Source organism: Salvia miltiorrhiza, chromosome 1, assembly GCF_028751815.1.
Source record: "Salvia miltiorrhiza cultivar Shanhuang (shh) chromosome 1, IMPLAD_Smil_shh, whole genome shotgun sequence".
NCBI lineage: Eukaryota > Viridiplantae > Streptophyta > Magnoliopsida > Lamiales > Lamiaceae > Salvia > Salvia miltiorrhiza.
The window spans coordinates 41,163,761-41,191,129 of record NC_080387.1 but is presented as its reverse complement, the minus strand read 5'-3'; the positions used below and the strand labels follow the sequence as shown (position 1 = coordinate 41,191,129).

Genomic DNA, 27,369 nt, shown 5'->3' with positions numbered 1-27,369 from the left:
GCAACCAAAGCTATTTTGCTCAAGGGCATCCTTAGAGATGGACTTTATCAATTTACTCTCCATAAGTCCACACCTCTCCTTACTCCCATCAAGAGCATTGCAAATTATGCCACAACTCCTTCTTAGAATCCAGCCATTTTACTCCCATCAAGAGCATTGAGAACGAGGCATCATTTTTAATCTTTCCATTATAAAGGTTTATGGTGGATGTATTATTTCGATGGATGAATGCAATATTAGTGTTCAAATCTTAGAGAGATGGAACTTTTTTCACTTTTTTGGATTGCAGTTAATCTCACGGCCAATGCAGTAACTTTACACGTTAGTGCATTGCTCTCAGTTTTCATTTCAAATTGTGGTTTTCACTATAACCAACCCCTATATATATGTAGGGGAGCGCTCCAATGAGACCCCATATTTTCCGTGAGACACTGAGTACAATGAATAAGACATATATACTGATGAACAAGGCAGTATATACCGATGAATAATGAAATATAAAAAATTGGTAATGAATAAGACATATATATTGATGAACAAGGTAGTATATATTGATGAACAATGCAGTATATACTGATGAATAACAAAATTTAAAATATTTCGCTCCCTCCAAGATTTGAACCCTTACACAAAAATTCGCCCTCTAGGTACAATATCAGTCATAGGATTAATAAAATAAACGCACGAGATCGTGTCTAAGATCTCACTAAAAATAGGAGGTCTCATTGGAGTGCTCCCCTTTATATATATATATATATATATATATATATATATATATATATATATATGAAATAGAAAAAAATTAAATATAAATTCTAAATGAATTTTAGCTACTGAAATTTATTTTGGATTCATAATTTTACTTATATCTTAAGTTTAAACCTGATAGGAAGGAAATTTAATTGATATCTGAAAGAAACAATGGATAAAACAGTAGAGCTAGAAATAGGCATAGTGTATAGGTTTGAAACTGCATATTCCAATTCTCTGAATTCGTGTTTTTTAATAATGTGGAAGAAGACTTACATCCTTTACGTACTAGTCTAAAGACTATTCTAGATCATAGACATAAAACCCTAATCCAGCTATACAAGAAGTACGTTCTGCTACACAATAAATAAGCAAGAAGATTGCCGAATTCAAACAAAACAATGTAACAAATTTGAGCTTCTCACGAGTGAACCATAATAGGTATATTCATGGATGAGATTCCTTTAACCAAATAGTCTGCTGATCTATTTGTCGTGCCACGTGTCTAGTATTGCTGATATATATATATATATATATATATATGGGAGGGTTAAAATAAAAACACTTCTTAAAATATAAAATATAAACAATTTTCAGCTTTTAGATCATCAAGATCTACAGTTGATTCGTAACCTTGTTGGATGAATTCATGGTCGTGAGTTCGAATCCCAAAGGTAGCAAAAATTTATTTTTCACAATTCGTAACCCTGTTGGATGAATTTATACGTATTCTACATAAAATTCGTACATTGAAAAATATTTTTATTTTTATTTTAAGAAGTGTTTTCACGGTAGCCCTTCCCTATATATATATATATAGGGGAGCGCTCCAATGAGACCTGAGATACGATCTCGTGCATTTATGTCACAACCCGCAATCCCTAAGGATGGCTTAACCGGGGTTATGACTCGGGAAGGGGATTAAGAAGCGGGGAAAGAAAGGGGCATTTACTTAACAATCAAACATTTTACGAAAAGAGACATTTATTATATAACACTAGGATCATAACTGATCACTTGGACAAAAATAAGACGTTCGTTTGGGAAGGCTCGTCGAAGTGGATTACCCAACAAAAGAGTATCATACTTAATATAAAACATTAGCATAATCAGAGTATCTTGCAGCGGAAATACGTGTGAGTTATACATATGAAGATGTATACTCAAGGTTACATTACTATTCTACGTCAAAAGGTACATCCGCTCAACTCCACTCCATTCCATCACCCGCTCAACCTGCACATTAGGGAAAACAACATGCAGGGCTGAGTAAAAATACTCAGTGAACATATGCCGGAAATATAACATTTTATATCATTTATTGTACTGCCAACAGTAACACACAGGGTTTTACTTGAAGGACATGTGCTTACTAAACATTTTCTTTCATTTCATAAAGTTGGATGCGCATCCCATTTTCGGTCTATATGATCCATATCTGTTCCTTTTACACGCCGGGAAGGAGGCCTCCTTCCACGGACGCTAAGACCGGTCGCAAGCGACACACAGTCTCCATGAGTGTACACGTTAACCCTTACTAGCAAACCTTCGTCTAGCGTAGGGTCCGAATTCGATTTCCTTTATAGTTAGCGAACCAACACAGATAGGATACATACATAAAACATAAACATTTTTGGCGGACAATCATTTCATAAACATTTCCTTTCCTTTCATAAGAACCATTCATCAATTAATCATTTCCATAAACATTTCATTTCATAATAATCATTCATCATTTGAAATATCACAGTTATATCATGTCATTCATTTCATTTCGTATAAGAGGCCTGTATCCAGGGGATCTCTATATACGTGTTTTAAGAAAGCCCACCTCATTCCGTTCCCACTAGGGGCGTAGAGTTACCTCCTTCTTTAGCTTTCACTTCCCGTCTGGACCTTTATTGACGAAGAGTCGATAAGTTCGAGAAGAAAGTCGTGTAAGAAAGGAAGATAGGTCTCTAAACTAAACTATCTCCTTTAATGATTTTAGGGTTCTAGCATCCATATTAATCTTATCTCGTCAAAACCTTAAACTCAAAACATTATCACATAACTATCATTTAGGTTCGAAACTATTTATTCGAACATCAACATGCGCATTAATCATAACTCGTTCTATTTATGTCATCAAGTCAAATATTCCGTCATTTAAAAACGATTCATATAATATCACATAGACAAATTAAATCATCATAGATCATTCTTTCTCATACTTAAAATAATTTAATCATTTTCAAATAATCCATATTAATAAGTCATTTGAAAATAATTAAATTAAATAAGAGTTTAACTCAAAATATTTTATTTTAAAATTCACTTATAAAAATACTTGAAATAAATGAACTCCATTTAAATAATTAATTTAAAGGTTCATATGTAATTAAATTAATCAAACTCAAATTAAATTAATAATTAAGAGCTCAAATAATTTAAATGGATATAAGCCCAAATTAATTAGATAAATTAGATCCAATCAATTTTATTAACCAAGAGCCTAAACATTTAAATAAAGAAGCCCAAGTTCTTTAAATCAAAAGCCTATCAGATTTTATTAGCAAAAGGGCCGAACCCAGCACTTAAATAAATTTAGGCCCAAAGTAATTAAATCATAGAAGGGCCCAAAGCCCATCACCCTTGTAACCCTAAAGTCTCACACACTAAAACACATTCAGCACACACACAACACACATAACACGCAGCCACACACACACTCCTCTCTTCTCTCACTCTCGGCGCCTCTGCCCTCTCTCTGCTCTCACTCTTTGTTCGGCTGAGGGCGGCGCCGCCTCCGGCGCGCCGCCTCGCCGTCGCCTCCTCCCCTCCCTTCTTACTCCCTCGGTCTCACTCTCTATCTCTATTCTCTCTCGCTGGAACTGCTGTACGCCTCCGCCTCCGCCATGGCAGAACACGGCTCTCGCCGGTTGCCATCTTTTCCCGGCCGTTCTCGGCCCGGCAGCAGTGGCAGAGCCGCCGTGCCGTGCCTCTCTCTATCTCACAGCCCTCTCTCTCATATCTGCTGGAAACAGGACGCACGCCGCCGTCTAAAACGGTGCGCCGCCGCCGCTGCCTCCGTCGTCCTCGCCGGTGGGCTCACGGCCAGGAGCCGTCGACCGCCGACAACCAGGTAAACCCTATCTTCTATCATTTTCCCCTTCTTTCCTTTTTAAACTTTAAGCTAAAAACCCTCTCTTCTTCCCCTTTGATTCGTGGCAGATCGGAGGCAACGGCAGGTTCACCGTCGCCGCTCCATCGCCGGCGACGAGCCACCGCGGCTGCCGGCTCCCTCTGATCCCATCACTCACACATAAAACAGGGGTTCAAGCTCTTATTCAGTTCAAAAAGACATAGAGAAATTTGCACAAATTCAATTACTAAACTGTATACTCTTTGTATTTTCTTTAAAAGTCTGTAATTTAAGCAAATCATTGTATCCTTGCATGTATATCTGTAATAGGTTTCAAAGAAAAAGTATACACGCATATAAGAATTACTAAGCAATTGTGTGTGTGGGTTGAAACCGTGAAGTAGGCATAGAATGAAGGATGTAAAACCTTCAATATTGGAATTTGATTTGTATTTCTGCGAAATCTGGTATACATCATAAGTTAGATATGTGCTGTGAAGAAATATTGAAAATGATAGTAGTAAACATCAGCACTATTACCGTGAATCTTGCTGTTTGAAAATGGGCTGCAGTAGTTGAAAATGGTGGTGTGAGAATGGTGAAAGTGGCTGTGGTTTTAAAGAAAAATTGGGTGGTTTGGATGGATGAGGATCGTGTAATTTTCAGCTGACAAGTATGAACACTTCAGCTAGCTTTGTATGACTGAAGAATTTCTTCAGCATGCGTAGTAAATTCTTCAGCATGCTTAGGATTCAGCATGCTTAGGATTATTCAAATTTAATCATTAAAATATCTAAGAGATTAATATATTAATTATATGGTTCCAAACTCATTTAAATACATTAAGACATATAAGCCTAATTCTTATTGAAGCATAAAATCCATTTGAGCTTGCTTCTAACATAAATTAAATTACTCATGGGCTTAAGTAAACAATCGATAAAAGATTCATATTTAACACTTCAGTGTTAAATTCTCCACAATAAATTAATGGACTCAAAATATATTTTGAGTGCATCATCTATTGAAAATAAAAAAATAAATCATCACATATATAAATTATCAAATTCATATAAGTTCGTATTTTATTAATGGATGCTGAACCCTAATTACCATAATCAATCCTTAAATCAGTAATTAAAAGTATATAATCCTTAATAAAAAGTCGGGTCACAATTTATTTCATCAATTCTATGGCTGATATTGTATCTAGAGGGAGAATTTTTTTTCTCAGGGTTCGAATCCTGGAGGGAGCGAAATATTTTAAATTTCGTTATTCATCAGTATAAACTGCATTGTTCATCGGTATATACTGTCTTGTTTATCAGTTTATATGTCTTATTTATTACCAATTTTTAAATTTCGTTATTCATCAGCATATATTGCCTTGTGGCCCTTGTTCATCAGTCTATACGTATTATTCATTGTCCTCAGTGCCTCACGAAAAATAGGGGGTCTCACTGGAGCACGCGCCCCTATATATAGGGGAGGGCTAAAATAAAAACACTTCTTAAAATATAAAATATAAATAATTTTCAGCCCTTAGATCATCAAGATCTACGGTTGATTTGTAACCCTATTAGATGAATTCGTGGTCCTGAGTTCGAATACCAAAAGTAGCAAAAATTTATTTTTCACAATTCGTAACCCTGTTTGATGAATTCATACGTGTTTTACATAAAATTCGTACATTGAAAAACGTTTATATTTTTATTTTAAGAAGTGTTTTCACGGTAGCCCTTCCATATATATATATATATATATATATATATATATATATATATATATATAGGGGATGACTAGAATAAAAACACTCTTAAGTGTATAAAATATAAATGATTTTCAGCCCTTAGATCATCAAGATCTACGGTTGATTCGTAACATTGTTGGATGAATTCGTGGTCCTGAGTTCGAATCCCAAAAGTAACAAAAATTTATTTTTCGCAATTCGTAACTCTGTTGGATAAATTCATACGTGTTCTACATAAAATTCGTACATTAAGAAACGTTTATATTTTATACACTTAAGAGTACTGTTTTTATTCTAGCCCACCCCTATATATATATATATATAGGGTTGAGTTCAATAGAGAATTATCTTTTTATTCATTATGAACAAATCTATTCATTTTACGAACAGATCAACATAACTAACGAACAGACGTATTTGGTAAAAATAAAGAAAAACTCGCCACCAGCAGGATTCGAACCTGGGGCAAATTGATGTTCATGCGGTACATTGATCTGTTCATTAAAATTATAGATCTGTTCGTTTTTATTTTACGAATTCTCTGTTCTCCACAATATTTAGCTTCTCTGTTGAACCCTTCTCTATATATAGGGTTGAGTAGGGCTGGGAATCGGGTCGGGTTCGGGTACCCTACCCAAAAAAATCGGGTACTCGAACCCGAAAATCCCCTAAACCCTATACCCGATCCCGACCCCGAAATTGAAATCGGGTACCCTAATACCCGAGTCGGGTATTCGGGTACCCTAAATTACCCGAAATTCAAATCAGCAAATTCAAGCGAAATTCAACATTGCCATAGTGAAATTCAAGGACCAAATTCAATTATTCAAAGCAACAAATTCAATTATTCAACATTGAGTCATTGACATAGGAAATTTGTATTGAAGAAGAAGAAGAAGAAGAACTGCTGTTGGAGCTCGAAGGCGGCGCGGCGCTGCAGGGCGACGACGGGCGAGAAGGGCGAGAAGGGGCGCCGCTGGTGAGAAGGGGCGCCGCTGGAGAATGGCGGGCGGGGCGAGGCGAGCAGGTCCCGAGGCGAGGCGAGGCGAGGCGCTGGAGAAGGGTCGCCGGATTTCTGGATTGAGAGGGGCGAGCGAGGGGCGCCGCTGGGTGGGTCGCCGGAGACGGGAATGAAATCTGAAATGTGGGGGACGGTCGAGCGGGATTGGGATTTGGGAAAATGGGAAGGGCCCGGCTGGGATTGGGATTTGGGAAAATGGGAAGGGCCCGTTCTGGTGTAGGTAGCATAAATCAATTCAAAATTAAATGGGAACTTGGGAATTTAATTCGGGTATTTCGGGGGTATACCCGATACCCGATTTTCTAACACCCTAAATACCCGATCCCGACCCCGAACCCGAATTTTTCGGGTATAGGGTACCCGATACCCGATTTTTTCGGGTCGGGTATCGGGTACCCGATTACCCGATCCCGAAATTCTCAGCCCTAAGGTTGAGTTCAATAGAGAATTATCTTTTTATTCATTATGAACAAATCTATTCATTTTACGAACAGATCAACATAACTAACGAACAGACGTATTTGGTAAAAATAAAGAAAAACTCGCCACCAGCAGGAAATATATATATATATATATATATATATATATATATATAGGGGGCCGCTCCAATGAGACCCCTTAATTTTAATGAGATCTAGGGCACGATCTGGTGCGCTTATTTTATCAATCCTATGGCTGATATTGTATCTGGAGGGTGATTTTTTTTCGCAGGGTTCGAATCCTGGAGGGAGCAGAATATTTTAAATTTTGTTATTCATCAGTATATACTGCATTGTTCATCAGTATATACGGCCCTGTTCATCAGTATATATGTCTTATTCATTACGAATTTTTTAAATTTTATTTTTCATCAGTATATACATCTTGTTTATTAGATATGTGTTTTGTTCATTAGTATTATATGTCTTATTCATTGTACTCATGTTACACGAAAAATAGGGGGTCTCATTGGAGCGCGCCCCTATATATATATATATATATATATATATATATATATATATATATATATATATATATATATAGGGGGCCGCTCCAATGAGACCCCCTAATTTTAGTGAGATCTAGAGCACGATCTGGTGCGTTTATTTTATCAATCCTATGGCTGATATTGTATTTGGAGGGTGATTTTTTTTCGCAGGATTCGAATCCTGGAGGGAGCAGAATATTTTAAATTTTGTTATTCATCAGTACATACTGCATTGTTCATCAGTATATACGGCCCTGTTCATCAGTATATATGTCTTATTCAGTACGAATTTTTTAATTTTTATTTTTCATCAGTATATACATCTTGTTCATTAGATATACGTTTTGTTCATTAGTATTATATGTCTTATTCATTGTACTCATGTTACACGAAAAATAGGGGGTCTCACTGGAGCGCGCCCCTATATATATATATATATATATATATATTTCATTTTGAACAAGTCTATACATGTTACGAACAGATCAACATAACAAACGAACAGACTTATTTAGTAAAAAAATAGAAAAACTCGCCACCAGCAGGATTCGAACCCGGGGCAAATTGTTGTTCATGCGGTACATTGATTTGTTCGTAAAAATTGTAGATCTGTTCGTTTTTGTTTCACGAATTCTCTATTCTCTAAATATTTAGCATTCTCTGTTTAACTTTTCTCTCTCTCTCTCTCTCTCTATATATATATATATATATAGTTAAGTTTATAGTGAGATTGTTATTTTTTGTGAGATGTCAAACTAATAAATAAGTCAGTATATAGTGTTGAATAAGACAATATATATTGTTGAATAACGATATTAAAAAAATGAGTAAAATTTTCGTTCCATCCGAGAGTCGAATTCAGGTATATTTTTTCTTTCTTTAGATAAATACTATCAGTTAAAAAATACATTAAACCAACACCTATAAATCAATTTAAGATCTCATCATATATGAGAGATCTTATTGGAACCATTCCCTCTGTTCATATGAAAATTTTCATTATTTTGTGGTCCTTTAAAATTGATATTTTTCATTTTTAGTAGCACTGCGTTCACATATTTTAAAATTAATTAATGAACTCGAACATGATTGATCAAGTATAAAGTATACTACTTGTGTTTGTTTTAAAATTAATTAATGAAGTCGAAAATGATTGATCATCAAGCACATGTTATATCAAGGATGCTACTTGTGTTTATCATAATCAGCTGAAGAGAGAGAGAGAGAGATGCTTCTTGTGGCTCTAAAGCTATTTACTATCTCTAGCGAAAAAACATCAACATATTAAGGTTGATCCTTGTTAAGATTTACAAATAAATTAAATATTAAATAAGATAAATGGAACTTTTGCATAATTAAACCCTAATCAACTTGTCTTTGATTAATAAATCAACGTTTCTTGTAGCTAGCTCGCCTATCATATAAGTAAAATTCAATCAAGTTAAAAGAAACGAATGTTAAAAATAAATAGTTTGGAGTAACATAAAAGAGAGAAAAATAATTTTTTTGAAGGTATATATTTGTCCAAAAAAAAAAATACTAGAAGAGAGAGTGAAGATATTCCTTTTAAGTGAAAAGACAAATAATTATTTGTGGGTCAAAATGCATGGAATTCAAATTGAAGACTTTCAAGAGGTACCATATATTTTTGTTCTGTATGGATTTTATTGTTTTCAATGATGCTTTACTTTTATATTGGATTATTTGTAATCGTGAACATGTTTGGCTAAATTTCTATTATTTCAGTGTTACAGATTAGATGGATGATTTGATTTGAATTTATTTTTATTAATCAAGCATGACCTTCATTTTCTTGTTATGTTCTATAATTGATTGTTTGTTAATTAATTGGCCACCAATTGAGTTGCGCTGATTTGAGATCGAAAGGAGTTTTTTTAACACATGTACTGTTGGAACATAAGACATGCTAGTTAATAAAGCCGACAAGACTTGAGATTAGTATGAGGATATTGAATCTAATCGATCTTTTTGGAGTTGAATGTGAGTTATTTGGTACACAGTAATTATTGCATGTTATTCTACAGTTTAGGCGCTGCGGCATTAGATTTAAACTATTTATGTGATTGTTCTAGGAAATGTTGAGTCTTGTATGTACTTGGTTGATTTATGTGAGTTTAAGTTGAATTATCCATTGAAATCGAAGCCTTCAAATAGCTTTCTCTATTTGATTTTTCCTCCAGCTTATTATTGATTTGTTTTTAATTTGTCTTTCATTAGTGCTTCAGATGAATTTATAAATCAAATTCCAACCGTCTTGATAGCATAAGCCATTTATTAGCAGTTGTTCGTCATTTGATTTCTCAGATCATGTGAATACAATTTTGCTTTCTACTGTACATAATTGTATACATGCACTTGTAACGTGCTATAATAATTTAGCGAACATGGCACCTCCATGTAACTCACCTCTGTTCTGAAATTAAGGTACTGCGCTCAGCTCAGAAATTCGATTAGATTGAATTATCTTAGCGTGCATTTTCTTTCATGGAAAATGGTGAAAAATATAGTATTTTTTTGTCATTTTTTTTAATTATTTTTATATGTTCTATATGGTGGATAATTTTCTTGGGCAGTGTGGAAGCAAAATTTGGGTCATTTTCACTCTAATCCTTGATAACATTATCATGTGGCAGTGATGTGATAATATTTTTTCATACTTTTCCTAAAGAAAATGAAAAAAAAAAAAAAAGGTAATGTGATTAAATTTTTTCATATTTTTTTTTTCTCTCATCTTTTTATGATAAATTTACGATTAAAGAGAATGCACTCCTAATTTATTTAGTTTATTATATAATACACACATACAACGATGCACGCACTATAACATTACTGGTTGCTCTTATGGGTACCTACAAGCTTAATGTGACTCACACAATTCCTTCATATTTCTAGTGTTGCATGATATTACTGCATTACAAAAATAAATGTTTCCATTAGTAATATGGATTATGGAGCTTGATAGCTACTATTCGTATCATAAAAATTAGTGGCGTTTGAAAGTGTAATTATTAGTGATTAGCTACATCATCAAATGTCACTTGGGCTTCATTCAATTGGCTCAGAATAATTTTTGGTTCTAAAGGAAACAACAATACTTTTGGGATTAAAAGTATTCGGCCCTCCACAACAATTAAACAAAAAAAACTTTTTTGGGGCTTAAACAGAAATTGAGCTTTTATATTATTAAAACTTTGGGTTCTAGACCAAGTAATACAACTTGGGCCTAATAAATATAAAATGTTTGATCAAAATGGGATTTTAAAAGAGTGGATTTTGAAAATGGCTACTTTGAAATAATAAAAATAAAAATTATCCACTAAGATTAAAAAAAAAAAAAATAGCCACACTAACTATTTTGTTCTTCACATAAAAAATTAAAAATCATTCTCTCAACTTGAATTCACTACCAAAACTATTCTTAGTTGTGAATTCAAACTTTAAAATTCGAATTCACATCTAACATTAATTTTAGATATGTTGGACGAATGTTTTTTTGGATGAGGAAGACCCTTTAGATTTTTGATCTTTTGCGGGTGTTTTTCATTTGTTTTTGTTTTGTTTTTATACGGATCCTTTGTGACCCAACCCCTTGTTTGCGTTTGTGCTCTCATGGATTTATAGGTCCTGTTTTTTCTTTTTTTCTTTAATAAAATTTTTATTTCAGCAAACTAACATTAATTTTAGTTACGAATTCAAGCTTTAAAACTTGAATTCACAACTGAATAGCGTTCAACGTTTTCTTCTCGTAGGGAATCTGTTATCTCTCTAGAAAGCTCAGCACCGGCAAACCTCCCACGCTTATGCTTGATCATAGTGCAACCGAACAATGCATGTATGCTGCTAGAAAACTACTAAGTCATACAAATGCACGTACAACAAATAATCAAAGAAAATAGGGTGGTAATGCAAGCATACATCCATGTGTCAAAATATATTAGTCTCAAGTATATAGTAACATTACAATAAAGAAACACATGAAAAAACATGATTCATCAAATCCCCAACTGGCTCTGGACCTCTAGAATGGTCTTAGCCGAGTTCCTGAGCTGCTCAGTCTCCTCATCCGTAAGATGCACGTTGGTGACGCCCAAGACGCCCATGCGGCCAAGCTGAGCCGGCAGGCTGAGGAAGACCTCGCCTCCATCGATGCCATAAAAGCCCTTTGCAAGAACAGAGACGGGATGAATCCGTCTCTGATTCCTCAATAATGTACGAGCCAAGCTAGCAACAGAGTAGCCTATAGCCCAAGAAGTGTAGCCTTTCAAACGTATGACCTCGTAGGCGCCCTGCACCACCTCTTTGTGTATGCTTTCAAGCGTTTTTTTTTCATAGGGAATCTGTTGCCTCTCGAGAAAGCTCAGGACCGGTACGCCTCCCACGCTTATGCTTGACCATAGTGCAACCGAACTATCGCCATGCTCCCCCACGATGTACGCCTAGGTACATATTCACCCATACACTTAACATATCAAAATATATATTCATTTTGCTATTCTAAACATAAAAGTAGTCGTAAAGATAAAACAAACAAAAAAGTAGCTATTTGTTTGCCTTACAATATGTGAATTAGCCTTAATTCACTACTAAAAAGCTTGTGAAATGCATATAGAAATATGGTCAATTCACAACCGAGAACCTTTGTGATTGTGAATTGCAACCAAAATAAAATCAGTTCACAACTAAGAAGCTTTGTGGATGCGAAAATAGACAAAACAGAGTCAATTCACGACGACTAAGGACCTTCATTTACTTTTAAGGAATGATAGATAAAAAGATGAATCCTTTATTTACTTAGATTAATTAAACTTTGAGATATATTCCAAGGCCTTAATCATTTCCATCATTTGAGATAATTTTGCTTGATTTATGTCAATAAGGATAAAAATACTCAATATCATGAAAAGTAAATATCTCCCAAGGATAAAACTGTAATTGTGACTAATTTTCAAGTTTTTTCAATTTAGTGACTATTTTCTTATTTTTATAATAGCAAAATGTATGTTTTATTATTTCAGTATATTCACATATTGGTTTTGTTAATTATTGAAAATAACATTTAATTTTGATGAGAAATTGTGTTTTAGATGCTGTTTTGCTTAGTTGATATCATTACATGACATTTTACAAATCCAAGGGCGTTTATATTTCTAGATGAAGTAATACTAGTAAGCAACAACTACGTCTTTGTAACAACAAAATGCGTGTGTGTGTGTGTGTGTGTGTGATGAAGATCTCATATTTGGTAATGATGCAATTTCAAGGCTTTTTACACAGAATACTTACTAATCAATAAATCACAACTTCCAATTTGTTAGTAATGAGTCTAATGACTAATGAAAGCAGAATATCTCGAACGGTTTTGAAGAACTTCGGTTATGCAACTTAATTTTCAAAAAAAAATAAAGGTCGAACGAGTTATATCTTTAAGACTTATGTTTCTCACTAAACTCAACAGACCACATTTTCTAACAAACCTTCACAAATTGAGAATTACGTACCAATTAAATCACTAGATATTATTATTTATAATTATGTTCTAAAGTATAGACAATACTCGACAAGCAATAACCAGTAAATCGATGTATCTTAATTTATTTACTCACAAATGGACTGTAACTCTGTAAGATATACATTTACGAGAGTAGAGTAGTAGGTGAGGATCAAAATAGATTACCAAGTGGGATAAATGGATGTGCAGTCTTATGGGGTTCACATGAAAAAAGTGAAAATAATTTAATTTTATATCTGTGGCCTGTGGTAAATGCAATGCCTGACAAATGAACTCATCAAGTACTTCGTCAGTACCACTATTATCGCCTATTAAAAAATAAACAGTAGTATTTGATAATTTAAACAATAAAAACTCGAACTGAAACCATCTTTCCAGATTATTTTTACCTCCATTTACTGTGATTAATAAATATTTGCCGTACCATCAAAGATATATAGAAAAGGGTTAATAAAAATATTTTTTGATTAGAAATCAACACAAAGATTAGAAAAATATTTTTTGATTTAATTTACTATTTTGTTAATTCAGGTAAATAAGCCTTGATTCATGACTTATGAAAAAAAGTTAGTGGTTGTAAACCGTGGGCGAAATTGGGTCAATTCCTAATCAATAAATCCTGTGATTGTGAATTAATTAATGGTAAAATAAGATCCATTTACAATTAAATTAAAAGCATTTAGTCATGAACTATAGGCAAACTATAAATTAAAAGCATGTAATCATCAACGAGAAGATTAGTTGCTGAATAGCCTTAAGAAACTTACACCTATACTATTAAAATGCATAATTAGAAACATAAATAAAGGCGTGGAAAAGTAGCTAGAGCAGGAAAAAAGAATCCAGAAAAAGCGAAAATAAAATAAAAAATGAAAAGAGAAAATAATACTAGTAAAAAAATGAAAATATCTGACCTGCACATCCTGCGCATTGACATCAAGGTGATCGGCGATCAAGAAGCGGAAGCGCGAGGAATCGAGATTGGTGCCCGACCCGAGAACCCGATTGGCGGGGAAGCCGGAGAGCTTCCAGGCGACGTAGGTGAGCAGATCGACGGGGTTGGAAACCACCAAGATGATGCAATCGGGCGAGTATTTAGCGAGCGGCGGCACGATATGCTTAAACAGCGCGACGTTGCGTTGGAGGAGGTTGAGGCGGCTCTCGCCGGGGTTCTGGCGGGCGCCGGCGGTGACGATGCAGAGGTCGGAGTGGGCGGTCTCGGCGTAGTCGAGGGAGGCGTTGATCTTGACGCGGGGGAGGAAGGCGGCGGCGTGTTGGAGGTCGAGGACCTCGCCGCGGAGCTTGTCCTCCTTGGCGTCCACGAGGGTGAGCTCGTCGGCGAGGTCCTGGGTGATGATGGTCTGGGCGATGGCCATGCCCACGTTGCCCACGCCCACCACCGTGATCTTCGTGTTGCGCTTCGTGGGGGACGTGGGGGCGCCGCCGTCGATGGGGGTGAAGAAGGTTTTTGAGAGGTCCAGGCCGTCGGGGCCGAGGGCGGAGGAGGATGACGCCTTATGCATTGTGATTATGTGCTTCCTGCTTTTAATTTCAAGGTTATATATATATATACAAGTGAAGTGGTGGTGTGAGGCGGAGGAGAAGTGGTGGTGGTGGTGGTGATGGGGGTTTGCTCTCAACGGTCAACGGTATTGGGAGACTTCTATTTGTGGGAGATAAAAAATGGCATTGCTGTGGGTATGGGCATTACCATGGGCCTGCTTCTTTACTATTGGTCCAACTAAGACCCGGGTCCTACTCCTAAATATGCTCCTTTTTTTTCTTTTTTTTTTTTTAATGCATCTACTCGAATTTATGGATTACTTCAATCAAATTTATTCTTTTAATAAAAAAGGTATTGCCTGTAAATAATATACAAACTTTTTTCAATTTTGCACTCCAACTTTAAAATCTGTCTATAAATATCTGAATTTTGTATTTTTTTTAATTTTACACCCAACAACTTTTTACTCCAAATCGTTGATGATATGGCAACCGAATTGCCATCCCAAATTTAAAAATTAATCTACTTCATTATACATTTCAAACTTCCCTCTCAATTCGGCTCTCATGTTAGCAACGATTTAGGGGTAAAAATATATCGGATGCAAAATCAGAAAGAATACAAAGTTCAAGTGTTTATAGGCAAATATTAAAGTTGGGATATAAAACCAAAAAATAGGATAAGTTTGAATATTTACAGGCCAATACCATACACCGAGGTGTACCGTACACCCGGGTTGTACGTGACCCGGATCATGACCCAGTTGAACTATCTTGACCCATTTTTTTCTTGAAATGACACTAACACTATTTTGTTTTACAAATGACACTATTTCGAAAATAATACTAAGAATTTATTTTTTTTACAAATGACACTATTTCGAAAAGGATATTAACATTATATTGAAATGACACTAACACTACATGTAAATGACACTAACAGTATATGGAAATGACACAAGTACTTGATATTCGGGTAGGATAGTCCAATTGAATTAGATCTGGATCATGATCCGGGTCAGGTACAATTCAGGTCATGATCCGAATCGGGTACAATTCGAGTGTACACGAGATTTTGTGTTTATTAAAAGAATATATTTGACTGAGAAAAGAATATGAAAAATATAGGTATAGTATACATAGGCAATTAACCTTTTTTTAGAAAAAAAAAATATAAATAAATAAACCGTGTGCTCTTATGTCGGTGAAACTATGCACAGTTAATTTCATAAGCCTATAAAAGTTGAAAAGCTAAGTTTAAGTAACTTTAATATTGTTCTTGAATAAGACAGTAGGTGATGCGAAAGTTACTCCACTTTTATTGTCGACCAAGCAACACTACTTACATTTTTTGTGGTCTTTTCTTTCTTCTGGTGTATACCTTTTTCGAGTCGGCTTCTGTTTGAATCCTCCAATTATTTTAATTTTAGGGTAGTGTAATGATACAAATATGTAATATTTGCTATTGGTTATATAACTTAGTACGCTATTAGTACGGAAAAAAAAAATGTAATTTCAAAATCTGATAACGTGTGGTTTTATTCGTGTAAAGGTCAAAACATCAAATTCCAACACTTACATTTCTAATTATGGTCCGTTCACTTTTGATGGAAAATTAGAAAAAATATATATTTTTATAAATTTTTCATATACATATTTACTATAATAGAGAATTTTTTCTGATATGGTGAAATATTTTATCGAACTGCTCATTTTCTCTCCAATATTAAATAATACTCCCTCCGTCCCAGCTTTTAGTATCCAACTTTCCTTTTTTGGTCGTCCCACATTTTAGTATCAATTTCTATTTTTGGCAAAAGTAGGTGGGGCCCTTACTCCACTTTAATTATTTTAACTCTCACATAAAATGTGGGACCCTTATTCCACTAACAACACATCAATCACTTTATTAAAACCCGTGCCCTTTTGAACTGGATACAAAAAGCCGGGACGGAGGGAGTATTATCTTTGGATAGTGGTGTAATACCCGGGCTTTTGATGACGTGTTAATTGCTTGAGTTTGAGTAATTAGGGTTTAGATCCCTTGTTTGATTTACTTTGTAAAGAGATGAGGAGTTATATGAAGTTTTCTTGTTATTTTTTTTAAGATGTTGAGATGTTCTTTCGATGATGTGAGAATGATGTGGGATTTTATATCCGTATTTGAGTTTGAGTATTTGAATAATTCGAGATAATTATTTGAATGAGAACGATGAACTCGGAAGTGAGATCTGAGTCCGTTAAGACGTTTTTTAAAATTTTGACTTTTTGACGATGAATAGTAAAATACTGCTATTTCGTCTTTTTGTCGACTTTCAAAATCTTACGTGCACGTCGTCGAGAAATATTCTTAGTTTTTCGATACGAGTCCAATAATGAAAGTTTTTATTTTTGGACGACGAGTGAATAGTAAATCGGGATTTCTCGATAAACGAAATGAGCTCGTTTATCAGAATTTCGAGAACGAGCTTGTGTTTTCTATATTTATATAGAATTACGAGTGCAATGAAAGTGAGTAGAGGTTGAGAGGGCGAGTAACAAAGAGTATGGGTTGTTAGTTGTTAAAATGAGACGAGACGAGATATTTAACGACTAACGGGTTAATATCTTAAATATCTAACCTACCCTACCCCTAACCACCCCTAAACCTCCCAAAGCCCCTTTCCCTATTAAAGTGTTGGCTACTACAACCAAACACTCTAAACTCACGCACAACACACAAACTCACACACACAACACCCAAAACACACACTATATTCAACGTTAATACCATTTAAGCTTTTGACCTCCGATTTGAGCACTGAGACGAGCGCCGATCATCTTTTCGATCACGTATCTAAGTAGGTAAGATCTCTACCTACGTTTTGATGGTTTTCTTTTCGATTTTCATCGACGTCGAAAATCGTCGATTCTCGACTTTATTTTGAAACGACGTCGGATCGTCGTGAAATTTTAGTATGTTGTTCTTGGGTAGATGTTGAGCATGTTTAATGAAGGGAGTAAGAATGGAACGAACCGTAGCTATGAAACCCATGAGGGAAGCCCCGTTGTTCACATATTAGCTTGTCTTTCGATTTTTGTTTGATCGTTTTGACTTGATATTTGTGCTTAAGGGTATGCTAGAATCGATATATATTAAATTCGTATTTTTCCAAGCACGAAAATTGTATAAGTTTTTAGAGTATGATTATTTAAATTCGTGAAGTTTGGGACGTTGCATAATGAATATTATTGCGTATATGTGTTCTACGATATCACATGAGCATGCTAATTGATTTACAATTTATGGATGATAATTGTTGAACGAAATTAAAACTGGAATTCTGTCAAAATTTTACAGCAGTTTCAAGCTTATGTTTCGATGAGTTTTCATTGCTTGATGGCTCTGAAATTTTAGTATGTTTATCTATGATATGTGTATTTCTTCGCTGCAAAATTTCATGTCTTTTGGATGATGTTTGGCATTTTAAAGATATTTTGAAAAAAATCCTTGACAGAATCTGTCAACTGTTGGTAGACTTCACAAAAACGTTTATATCTATTAATCCATGAAGGATTTTGCATCACCGTTTTTTTAAAACGAAACTAGACTTCAATACTTTTCTAAAAACATAAGATTTCGATTTTTATGACCTCTGAAACAGAGCAGTTTATTATTTCAAAAATGCCCTGTTCTGCTGTCATATTTTTCCAACAGTAAAAGTGTATGAGTTTCATTGTTTATTTGGCAGATCATATGAACGTTTTCTCTTGTGAAATTTTAACCAAATCTTCAAGGATACCTTTAGTTTTGGCTGATTAAATTTGATGGAATTTTATTAAGGTTTGCCTTGGTTTCTAATGGCCTAAACAAAATTGGCAGAAACTGTCAATCTTTGACAGCCTGCACTAAAAGAGCAATATCTCCAAAAACCTTTAACCTTTTTGGTTAACTACCATTTTTAGAGTGAACTACACTTCATGGAGTTTTTGAGATCAATTGGTATGAGAGTTTATGATGATTGAGTTGGTTGTTATGAATTTTTAAAGATGACACAAAAACAGCAAAACTTTCTAGAAAACAACTTGATTATATTTGTTTTGATGGATGATACGATATGACTAAATGGTGTGAGTTGTGAGAGTTATGATTAACGCACATAAATGTTGGTATCTGACACTCGAACAATTGGTGTCGAGTATAAATGATAGTTTACTGATAAAGAGTTTTGATGATTTTGAATTGTTTGGTTTGCGTTGAAAAGATGTCAAGATGTTAAGTTTTGAGTCGAGAGACGAGTTCACGTAGTGAGATTCACGCGTTGAAATCTCATGGCTGACATTATATATGAATAGGTCATGTCGAAATTTTTAGTGAAATTAGAATTTGAGCATAGTCAATTCTTGTTGACCTGTGACTCAAATACATACCTAATGGAAAGTTTAACTTTCTAATTGGTTAATTAGACGAGATGAGAGCGAATAGATCTGCTAAGAAAGTGGACTTTTCGATGTGTTAAATATTTCTTTTAATTGAAGCGCTGCTAATTATAACATAAGGATGTTATAATTAATGAGTAATGACGAGAGATAATAATTGTTATATTGATTAACAATCAAGAGAGATGAACATTAGAGATACTAATGTTTCATAAAAGAGATTAGATTATTAATCGAGGTTTCTTTTATAACTTCTCACCAATTCTTCATAACGATGAAGGTCCTTTTGGGAAGTAACGACTTGAGGGAGAGAGTGACGTTACTCATTGATACAGAGACACAACGAGGTGGGCATTACTTTTACTATACGTATATAGAGATCCCCTGCGTGTCGTAGGCCTCTTATACGAATGAATGCATGAGATGATTTAACTGTTAATTTCAGTTTTATATATCTATCAAACGAGTTTAATGCTACCTTTGAACAAGTTATTTCGTTACAAATCTTTGAACTGGAAAATATTACAACTGTTGTCTTGCCATAAAATGTTTAAATTTTAGTATGATATCTATCTGCTTTGGCTTTGCCAATGATGCAATCGAATTCGGGTCCTGAGCAGTTGATAGCTATCCTGCCAGGGCTAGTGTACACCAGTGACCGTGAGTCATCTAGCGGGTTGGCCGGTCAAGTGACCGTGAGAGGTGGCCACCTCTCCGGCACACAGTTTCAGATATGATAGATTACAAAAGAACTTAGTCTGATCATACGAACTTTAAGAATCACAAATGAACTTAGTAAGCTTGGGCCTTTTTAGCGAAAAACTCCCTTGCTGTACTGTTTATGATGGCATGACAATTTACAGTTTTGAAGCATGTATTTTTATACCTAGGCATACGTGCCCACTGAGTGCTTTTGTACTCAGCCCTGCATATGTTTTCTAAATGTGCAGGTTGAGCTGATGTGATGATGGTGCTGCAATGAGCGGAGTCTCCAGTGTTGTTAATAAATAGTTAACCTGTCTAGAATATGTCTTCATACATATGTCTAGCTACTTTCCGCTGCAAGATGTTGTTGATGTTATAGTATGTTATGTCATACTTTGAGTCTTAAGAGAATGGTTTCATACGATGTATAACTTGATTAATGATATTAATTAAGTTTTATGCTGTCTTTCATAGACTGTTTTCAATTGAGTATTAATGAATAAAAATGACGAGTTTTATTAAGATGAGTAAGTTTTACGGCTATAAATGACGCCCCTTTTCTTCCCCTTCTTCTTTAACCCCATCCCTAGTCGTGGATCACTCGGCCTAACTATCCATAGTTAGGGCGGGCTGTGACAAGTGGTGTGAAAATATTTTTTAATATTTTTTCATATTTTCATCTCTAGTAAATATATGATAAAAATGAAGGAAAAATATAATATTTTATCATCTTTTCTTATCCATCATTTTCCAATGAAAATTTTACTATCAGTGTGCATTTACTAGTGATGAAAAGAAAATGTTGGAAAATATTTTCACATCACTATCCAAAGATAATATTATCCAATATTGGAGAAAAAAGTGACTGAAAAAAAGTTGTCCGAGAAAATATTTTATCATATCCGAAGAAAATTTTCTATCATAGTAAATATGTAAAAATGATAGAAAAATAGTAAAAATATATCTTTTCTCTCATTTTCCATCAAAGTAAACACACCATTAGAAGAAAACAGAAGGGAAAAAAAAACAGGGAGAAAAAGATTATGCGTTTTTTTGAAAAAAATAGACATAATACTTCCTCCGTCTCATTGATAATGACTCATTTTTCTTTTTCATCTGTCTAATTGATAATAGCTTGTTTTAGAAAAGGAAATCGCATTCTCTCACAAAAAGTTGTGGACTTCATCATTTGTATCACTTTTATTCTTTAATCACTCTTCTTATCAATAATTATGCCGGACAGAGGAAGTAATTAATGATGGGTCTCAAGAGTTAGCCCTTGGTTAGGGTAGTTGAAAATTTCATGAAAGTGGTACACCATCATTGAGCGTCGTCGATCATAACTTACAAAAAGCAACAAATATTAAAGAACGTTTAATGCAACAATTTAGTTTCACTAATATACTAGCTAAATATATATATACTCTCTCCGTCTCAATTATCTTGAATCACTTTTTTTTAGTCATTCCAATTATTTTAAACGTTTATTTCTTTAGCAAAAATTAGGCAATTTAATTCTCAATTAAACTCACTAATTGCCCCCTTATTTTATGTTAATCAACACCATCCCTAACCTAGATTTCACACAATCACACTCTCTCATGAACACCGCCCCGTTCAACAGCAGCCTCTGTTGTGCCTCGTGATACAAGATCCACTACGCCGGCGAGAAGCGGTGGTGCCTCATCATGGTGACCGCACCAACTTCAGCTTGCCGAACAACGCCCTCCCCAACAATGTTGATGGCTGGTGCAACCCTCCCCTCCACCACTTCGAGGGTGTTTGGCTAAGCATATAAGCTCTTCAAAATAGCTTATAAGCCGTTTAGAAGCTTATAAGGTCCTTCAAATTATTTGGCAAAATAAGCTCCTAAACAGTTTATAAGCTCCAAAAACAAGTTCCTCTACCCTAACTTATTTTTTTATAATCTTATATGCAACAATCGTTTTTCAAATATTTTTCAACTATGATTTATTATTTTCATCATAAATCATTCAAGTTCATTTTTCTTCGATTTTCTCTTTCTAAAAACATATTTTCTCTCTAACAAAAAAGTTCTCTCTCTAGCTTATAAGCTCAATTATCCAAACACTTTGACAACTTATAAGCTATTAAGAAAATACAACTTATAAGCTCTTTAAAATAAGCTTAGCCAAACACCCTTTTCGACCTCTCTCAACTCGTCTTCCAACACATCGCTCGGTCCAAAGCTGGAGTCGTCATCGTTTCTTACCGAATTTTTTGCAAATTGAATTTAAGCATACGCCAATGTCGTGCATCGTCAATATGGCCACTTAAGGCTGGCAAATCGTGCGTGTCGGATCATTATCAGGTCGACCTGATATCGACACGATCTAATAAGGCCAATTAAACTTGAACACGACATGCTAAAGAAGTGTTCGACATGAACACAAACCCGACACGATTTACTCAAACTCGAACACGACATGAATACGATAACAACACGATTTGAATCGTGTTGGCCACTACTACAAAAGTTTACATACATAACAGTACATAGATAACGGTTTTTTTCAAAAACCGTTATGTATGAGCGCACTTTTAGGAATAGAAAACGGTTTTTCGAAAATTCGTTATCTATGTACTGTTGTCTAAATGCATAGATAACGGTTTGAACAAATGCGTTATGTTTTTGCGTTATCTATTAGTTGCATACATAACGGTATTACAAAACCGTTACGCTACCGTTATCTATGACCATCTTTTATAACAGTTATTTATAACGCTAAAGAACCGTTATGTATAAGAGTCATTTACAACGGTTTTTGAACCGTTATGTATGAACGTCTCTAAAAACTGTTATGTATAATTTTTTTATTAATTTTTTTAAAATAATATTAATATTATATTATATTATATTAAAAAATAACAAATTAAGTGTTTATCCTAAAATCTGAATTTATTTCTAGTTATAGACTTTGAAAAATAATAAAATCTAAATACATTATTAGAAACCTAAATACCAAAAATTAAATAATAAAAGTGAAACAAAAGAAAAAAAAAGAAAAAAAAAAGAAAGAAAAAGATTTGACTTCATTTCTTCAACCCCTAAAATCCCTATTCGTTGCTCCCGCTCAATTTTCACGCTAACACCTCAAAATTTCCCCCAAATCGGACCTGGCCTCTTTCTCTCTTCACCATCGCCGTGCCCTGCCACCGCCGTCGCGACTCGCCGCCACGACCAGCGCCGCCCGGCACTCACTGCGCCCCCCATCTCGTCGTCCTCTGTTTGTTTACCCGTAGCAGCAGCTGCGGAGATATCTCTCCATCTCGAACCCGCGTCGCCTGCCACCGACCGTGTCGACTCGCCGTTGCCACGCCGGCCATCTTCTCGCCGCCCCTTTTAACCCTAGGCGCCGCGATAAACCCCATTTTAGCTCGCAAATCCCTATCTGCTCTTCGCGCGCGTCAGCTCGTAAACCCTATTTTTTCCAATTCCTCATTTAATTTATGATTGTTTCTCTTTGTTGTCAACAATTCATGGAGCTTCACGCTGTGAATTCAGATTTCAATTAGAATGCAGAATTTATTGGACTCGAGAAGCCATTCATCGAGCATGCCGCTTTGTGGATGAGTATCTACTATTGAATACCTTTCTCGCTGGTTATAGCCTCACAATTGTAGATGTTGCAGTCTGGACTGCTCTTGCTGGTAAAATTTATGCAATTCTATTATTGAGCTTCTTTATATCGATGATCCTTGATGTGGTCTCGACTTTTTTTTTCCAAAGGACTTCTTTTCGTGAAAGAGATTACTCATGTTTTCAATGTGTATTATAGCTTGCCTTTGATTGCTATGTCTTTTCTATATAAATCATGGCACACAAGTGTTCTACTTCTCAGAGAATATATGTTATTGCTTGCGCCATCAAGAACTGTTGGAGATATGCAAGAAGTATGTGGATGTTCTGTTGAAATTCGACTTTACTAATGTTTTGAATGCTGATATGGTAATTAAAAGTAGAGATATGAATTTTAGGATTCACCTTCTTTAGGGTTAGTTCAAAGATGAATTATGCAATGATGATGTATACTTGATATTTGGTTCATTTGTATAATAATGTATGAATATTTTGGATGATATATAATATTGTTATTGTTGATTTTATCATTTTGTCGTTTTATAAAAATTGCAAATTTTAAAAATATACTACAATTATAAAAAGTGCAAAAAACTGTTATAAAAGGTGTAAAAAATCGTTATGTATTCTAATCAAAGATAACGGTTAAAATCGTTATAAAAATTGCAAAAATCGTTATAAAAAGTGCAAAAAATCGTTATAAAAAGTGCAAAAAACCGTTATGTATTCTATCAATGATAACGGTTAAAACCGTTATAAAAAGTGCAAAAAACTGTTAACTATGATAAAAAAAAAATAAAAAAAATTAATACATAACGGAAAAATCTTAATACATAACGGTGAAAAACCGTTATGTATTCTATCAAAGATAACGGTTAAAACCGTTATAAAAAGTGCAAAAAACTGTTAACTATGATAAAAAAAATAAAAAAAAATTAATAGATAACGGAAAAATCTTAATACATAACGGTGAAAAACCGTTATGTATAACCTTTATAGATAACGGTTGCGTACTGTTATGTATGACGCATCGTACCGTTATCTATGCTACTATACATAACGGTTTTGAAACCGTTGTGTATGACGTATAGAATAGATAACACCACTATACACAACGGTTTTTTTGCTCATAGATAACGGATAAAATCCGTTATCTATGAGCGTTTTTCTAGTAGTGGGCACAATACGATAACGACACGATCTGATTAAAACTTGATTAAACACGAAACCCTAAAGGTTAAAGTGTAGAAAGAATTAAAAATTTAAAATAAATATTGAATAAAAATAATAATATTAACTCTATCAAGTGACACGAACCCGACACGAACCTAACAGGAACCCGACACAAAATTATCAGGTCCTTATCAGGTCGACACGATAAGGACACGAACCTGATAAGACTTGACACTAACCCATTAATTTCGTGAGGTTTCGTATAGTGCTTTCATGTCGTGTCGAAAATTGTCAGCCCTATGACCACTCCTACTTCAACCTCGTGCTCATCACCAACGTTGGTGGCACCGACCACATTCGCTTCGTCTCGATCAAGGGCTCAATTTGGGCGACTTCTTGTCCAATAAGTCGCACTTGTCGACCTCGCTGAAGAATCTTAGCGAGAAATTCATTAATAAAATTATTAACAAGCTCAAATTTATTAATTTAAACAAAGGCAACAACAATAATGACATAAAAATTATTAATTATAATTATAATGTATTAAGAAATTCAAATAAAAAATAAGCAGATGATTAAAAAAATAAACTTACCATTTGACAATCACTACTAAATTAAAAATATACTTAAAACATAAAATATGAATTCCTTAAATCATGTGTCCAAAAACAATGCCTCAAAATAGCTAGGATCGAGGGAGCAATAAATATCTAAACTTTGGATCTATTTATACTTCAAGAAACAAGGACATCAAACTTATGTTCACACCTCATAAAATTCTCAATTTTGAAAAAAAATAATTAATGTTCAGTTTTATAGTATTTGGTCATGGAACGATAGGTAACCTCATCAGATCTCAGGTGGATTTTTAGGATTTAGATTTTTTTTTTTGGGCAATTTTATACTCCCTCCTCAGTCCACAACAAATAGTCCATTTTTGATATTTTGAGATTTTTTTTTATAAGAAAAAAGGCTTTATTGAAGCAAAGAGGTACCAGGGGTACCAGAGTATAGTGGCCAGAGCAAAGCCATTACAAACACAAAGGAGGTGGGTCACCGGAAATCCAGTTCTTAAAGTTGGATCCGAAATCTAAAAAAAGAAAGATTTTACCCCAACTCCACATTCTTGTTTTAACTTCCAAGATCAAGGACTGAATCTCCCAAACTCTTCCTTCAAAGCGGCTCTCGTTCCGACACTTCCAAAGCATCCAATTGACACAACACCAGAGCGCCGAAAAGAATTTTCTGTTTCGCTTACAGCTTCCCAAACTTGTAAAAGCAACGAAATGCGAAACCACGTCTTGAGGGCGAACAAAATAAACACCGAGCCACCTGTGAATTTCGTCCCAAACTTTCACTGACTTTGGGCAGTGGATGAGCAGATGGTTTGTCGATTCCACCTGAAAAAAGCATGCATTGCAGTGGAGTTCTTCAATGGTTAACATAATATTTCTTTTCCTGAGATTATCACAAGAAGATAATCTATCTTGTAATATTCTCCAAGCCGTGACTTTCGCCTTATGAGGAGCAGGAATTTTCCACGCCTTTGTTAAAATATTCTTGGTGTCGATCTCCCTTTGCATCTCGTGGTCTGCTTCTTAGATAGTCACGTATGCTGAGCGTGTTGAATAAATACCGTCGCTGGAAGCACTCCAAGACCACCGATCACGCGAACCTACAACTGGATTAACCAAAGCAATAACATTAAAGAGTTCATTAATTAACCCCTTCCACCTCTCTTTCTAGCAACTCACGACGCCACGCTACCTGCCATTTCCATCACCCGTTCTCCCAAGCCCCGATTCACTGATGAGGGCATCTTTATTGGGATGTCCACAAAAATTAGTTCCTTTTTATTTTTGAAAACTTTCTATCACATGCATGGTGGGTCTCATTCTCCACTAACAATACAATTAATTATCATTATAAACACTACTTTTAAGTAGACTCCTTTCTCCATTCACAATACAATAACTATTTTATTAAAACACGTGTCATTCACCTTTAGGACTATTTTTAGTGGACGAATGGAGTATTATATAATACTTATATGGCAAGACACTCATTATTCTATTTCTAGCTAGATTATGTAAGACGGTACATAAATTAAATTTTTTCAGAGTTGAGAATTTTTGAAATAAAAATATAAATTAATATTTTTTCCATCCATGAAATAACTTTATAAGGGGTTGCGACCTTAATCACATTAATAAAAGTTGGTTGTATATTTGGTGAGTGGAGAAGATAAATTAGAAAAAAATAATTAAATAGTGATATATATATATATATAGTGAATTTATTTTCAAAAGTATTGTGTAAATATATGAGATTATAAAGAGGTGATGATTAATAAAATTATTTTATTACAATTATATTACACATATGATATTGTTATGTTTTAGTACAATTATATTAATATTAATTAATATAATTTTTAGGTATTACACATGATATTGTTATGTTTTAGTACAATTATATTAAATTATTGATACATCGATCTGTTCATGATAATGGTAAATTATACAAATATTAATGATTCAGATTGATTTTTATTGATACAGAGATAATCTTTTTAATTATTATTATTATTTTTAAGAGAGATTGCTGCAGTTATGTTAAATATGAAATAAGTTTCACAAGAAGATTATGGTGGTATGGATATCGAGTTTTGAAAGATTTTTTTATGTTGAGGTAAATCCACATCTTAAGGTGGATGTCCCATAAACCGACACAAATGACACGAGTAGGTCTTGGGTGAGGTTGACCTCATAGCATGAGACGGGTCGGGTCGGGTCGGGGGCGCGGGTCGGGTCGGGTTTGGACGCG

General features: G+C 34.6%; 1 protein-coding gene and 1 long non-coding RNA gene across 2 annotated transcripts; one reads left to right on the top strand and one right to left on the bottom strand.

Annotated features, from left to right (window-relative positions):
* Positions 1–11,531: 11,531 nt before the first annotated feature.
* On the bottom strand, positions 11,532–14,960 carry LOC131025029 (L-lactate dehydrogenase A-like). The gene is made up of 2 exons (XM_057954615.1): positions 14,057–14,960; positions 11,532–12,069 (listed from the first exon to the last, which is right to left on the bottom strand). The coding sequence occupies exons 1-2, from the start codon at positions 14,663–14,665 to the stop codon at positions 11,626–11,628; spliced, it is 1,053 nt and encodes a 350-aa protein (XP_057810598.1). The 5' UTR covers positions 14,666–14,960; the 3' UTR covers positions 11,532–11,625.
* A 2,461-nt stretch (positions 14,961–17,421) lies between these two features.
* On the top strand, positions 17,422–20,240 carry LOC131025022 (uncharacterized). Its single transcript, XR_009102068.1, has 3 exons — positions 17,422–17,489; positions 19,345–19,411; positions 20,015–20,240. It is a non-coding gene; the product is annotated as an uncharacterized LOC131025022 (long non-coding RNA).
* The last annotated feature ends 7,129 nt before the right edge of the window (positions 20,241–27,369 follow it).

Coding starts and splice junctions, on each gene's coding strand:
- LOC131025029 (XM_057954615.1), bottom strand. CDS start 14,665: ATGCATAAGGCGTCATCCTCCTCCGCCCTCGGCCCCGACGGCCTGGAC. Junction 12,070..14,056: donor TCAATGCGCAGGATGTGCAG/GTCAGATATTTT, acceptor ATATGTACCTAG/GCGTACATCGTGGGGGAGCA.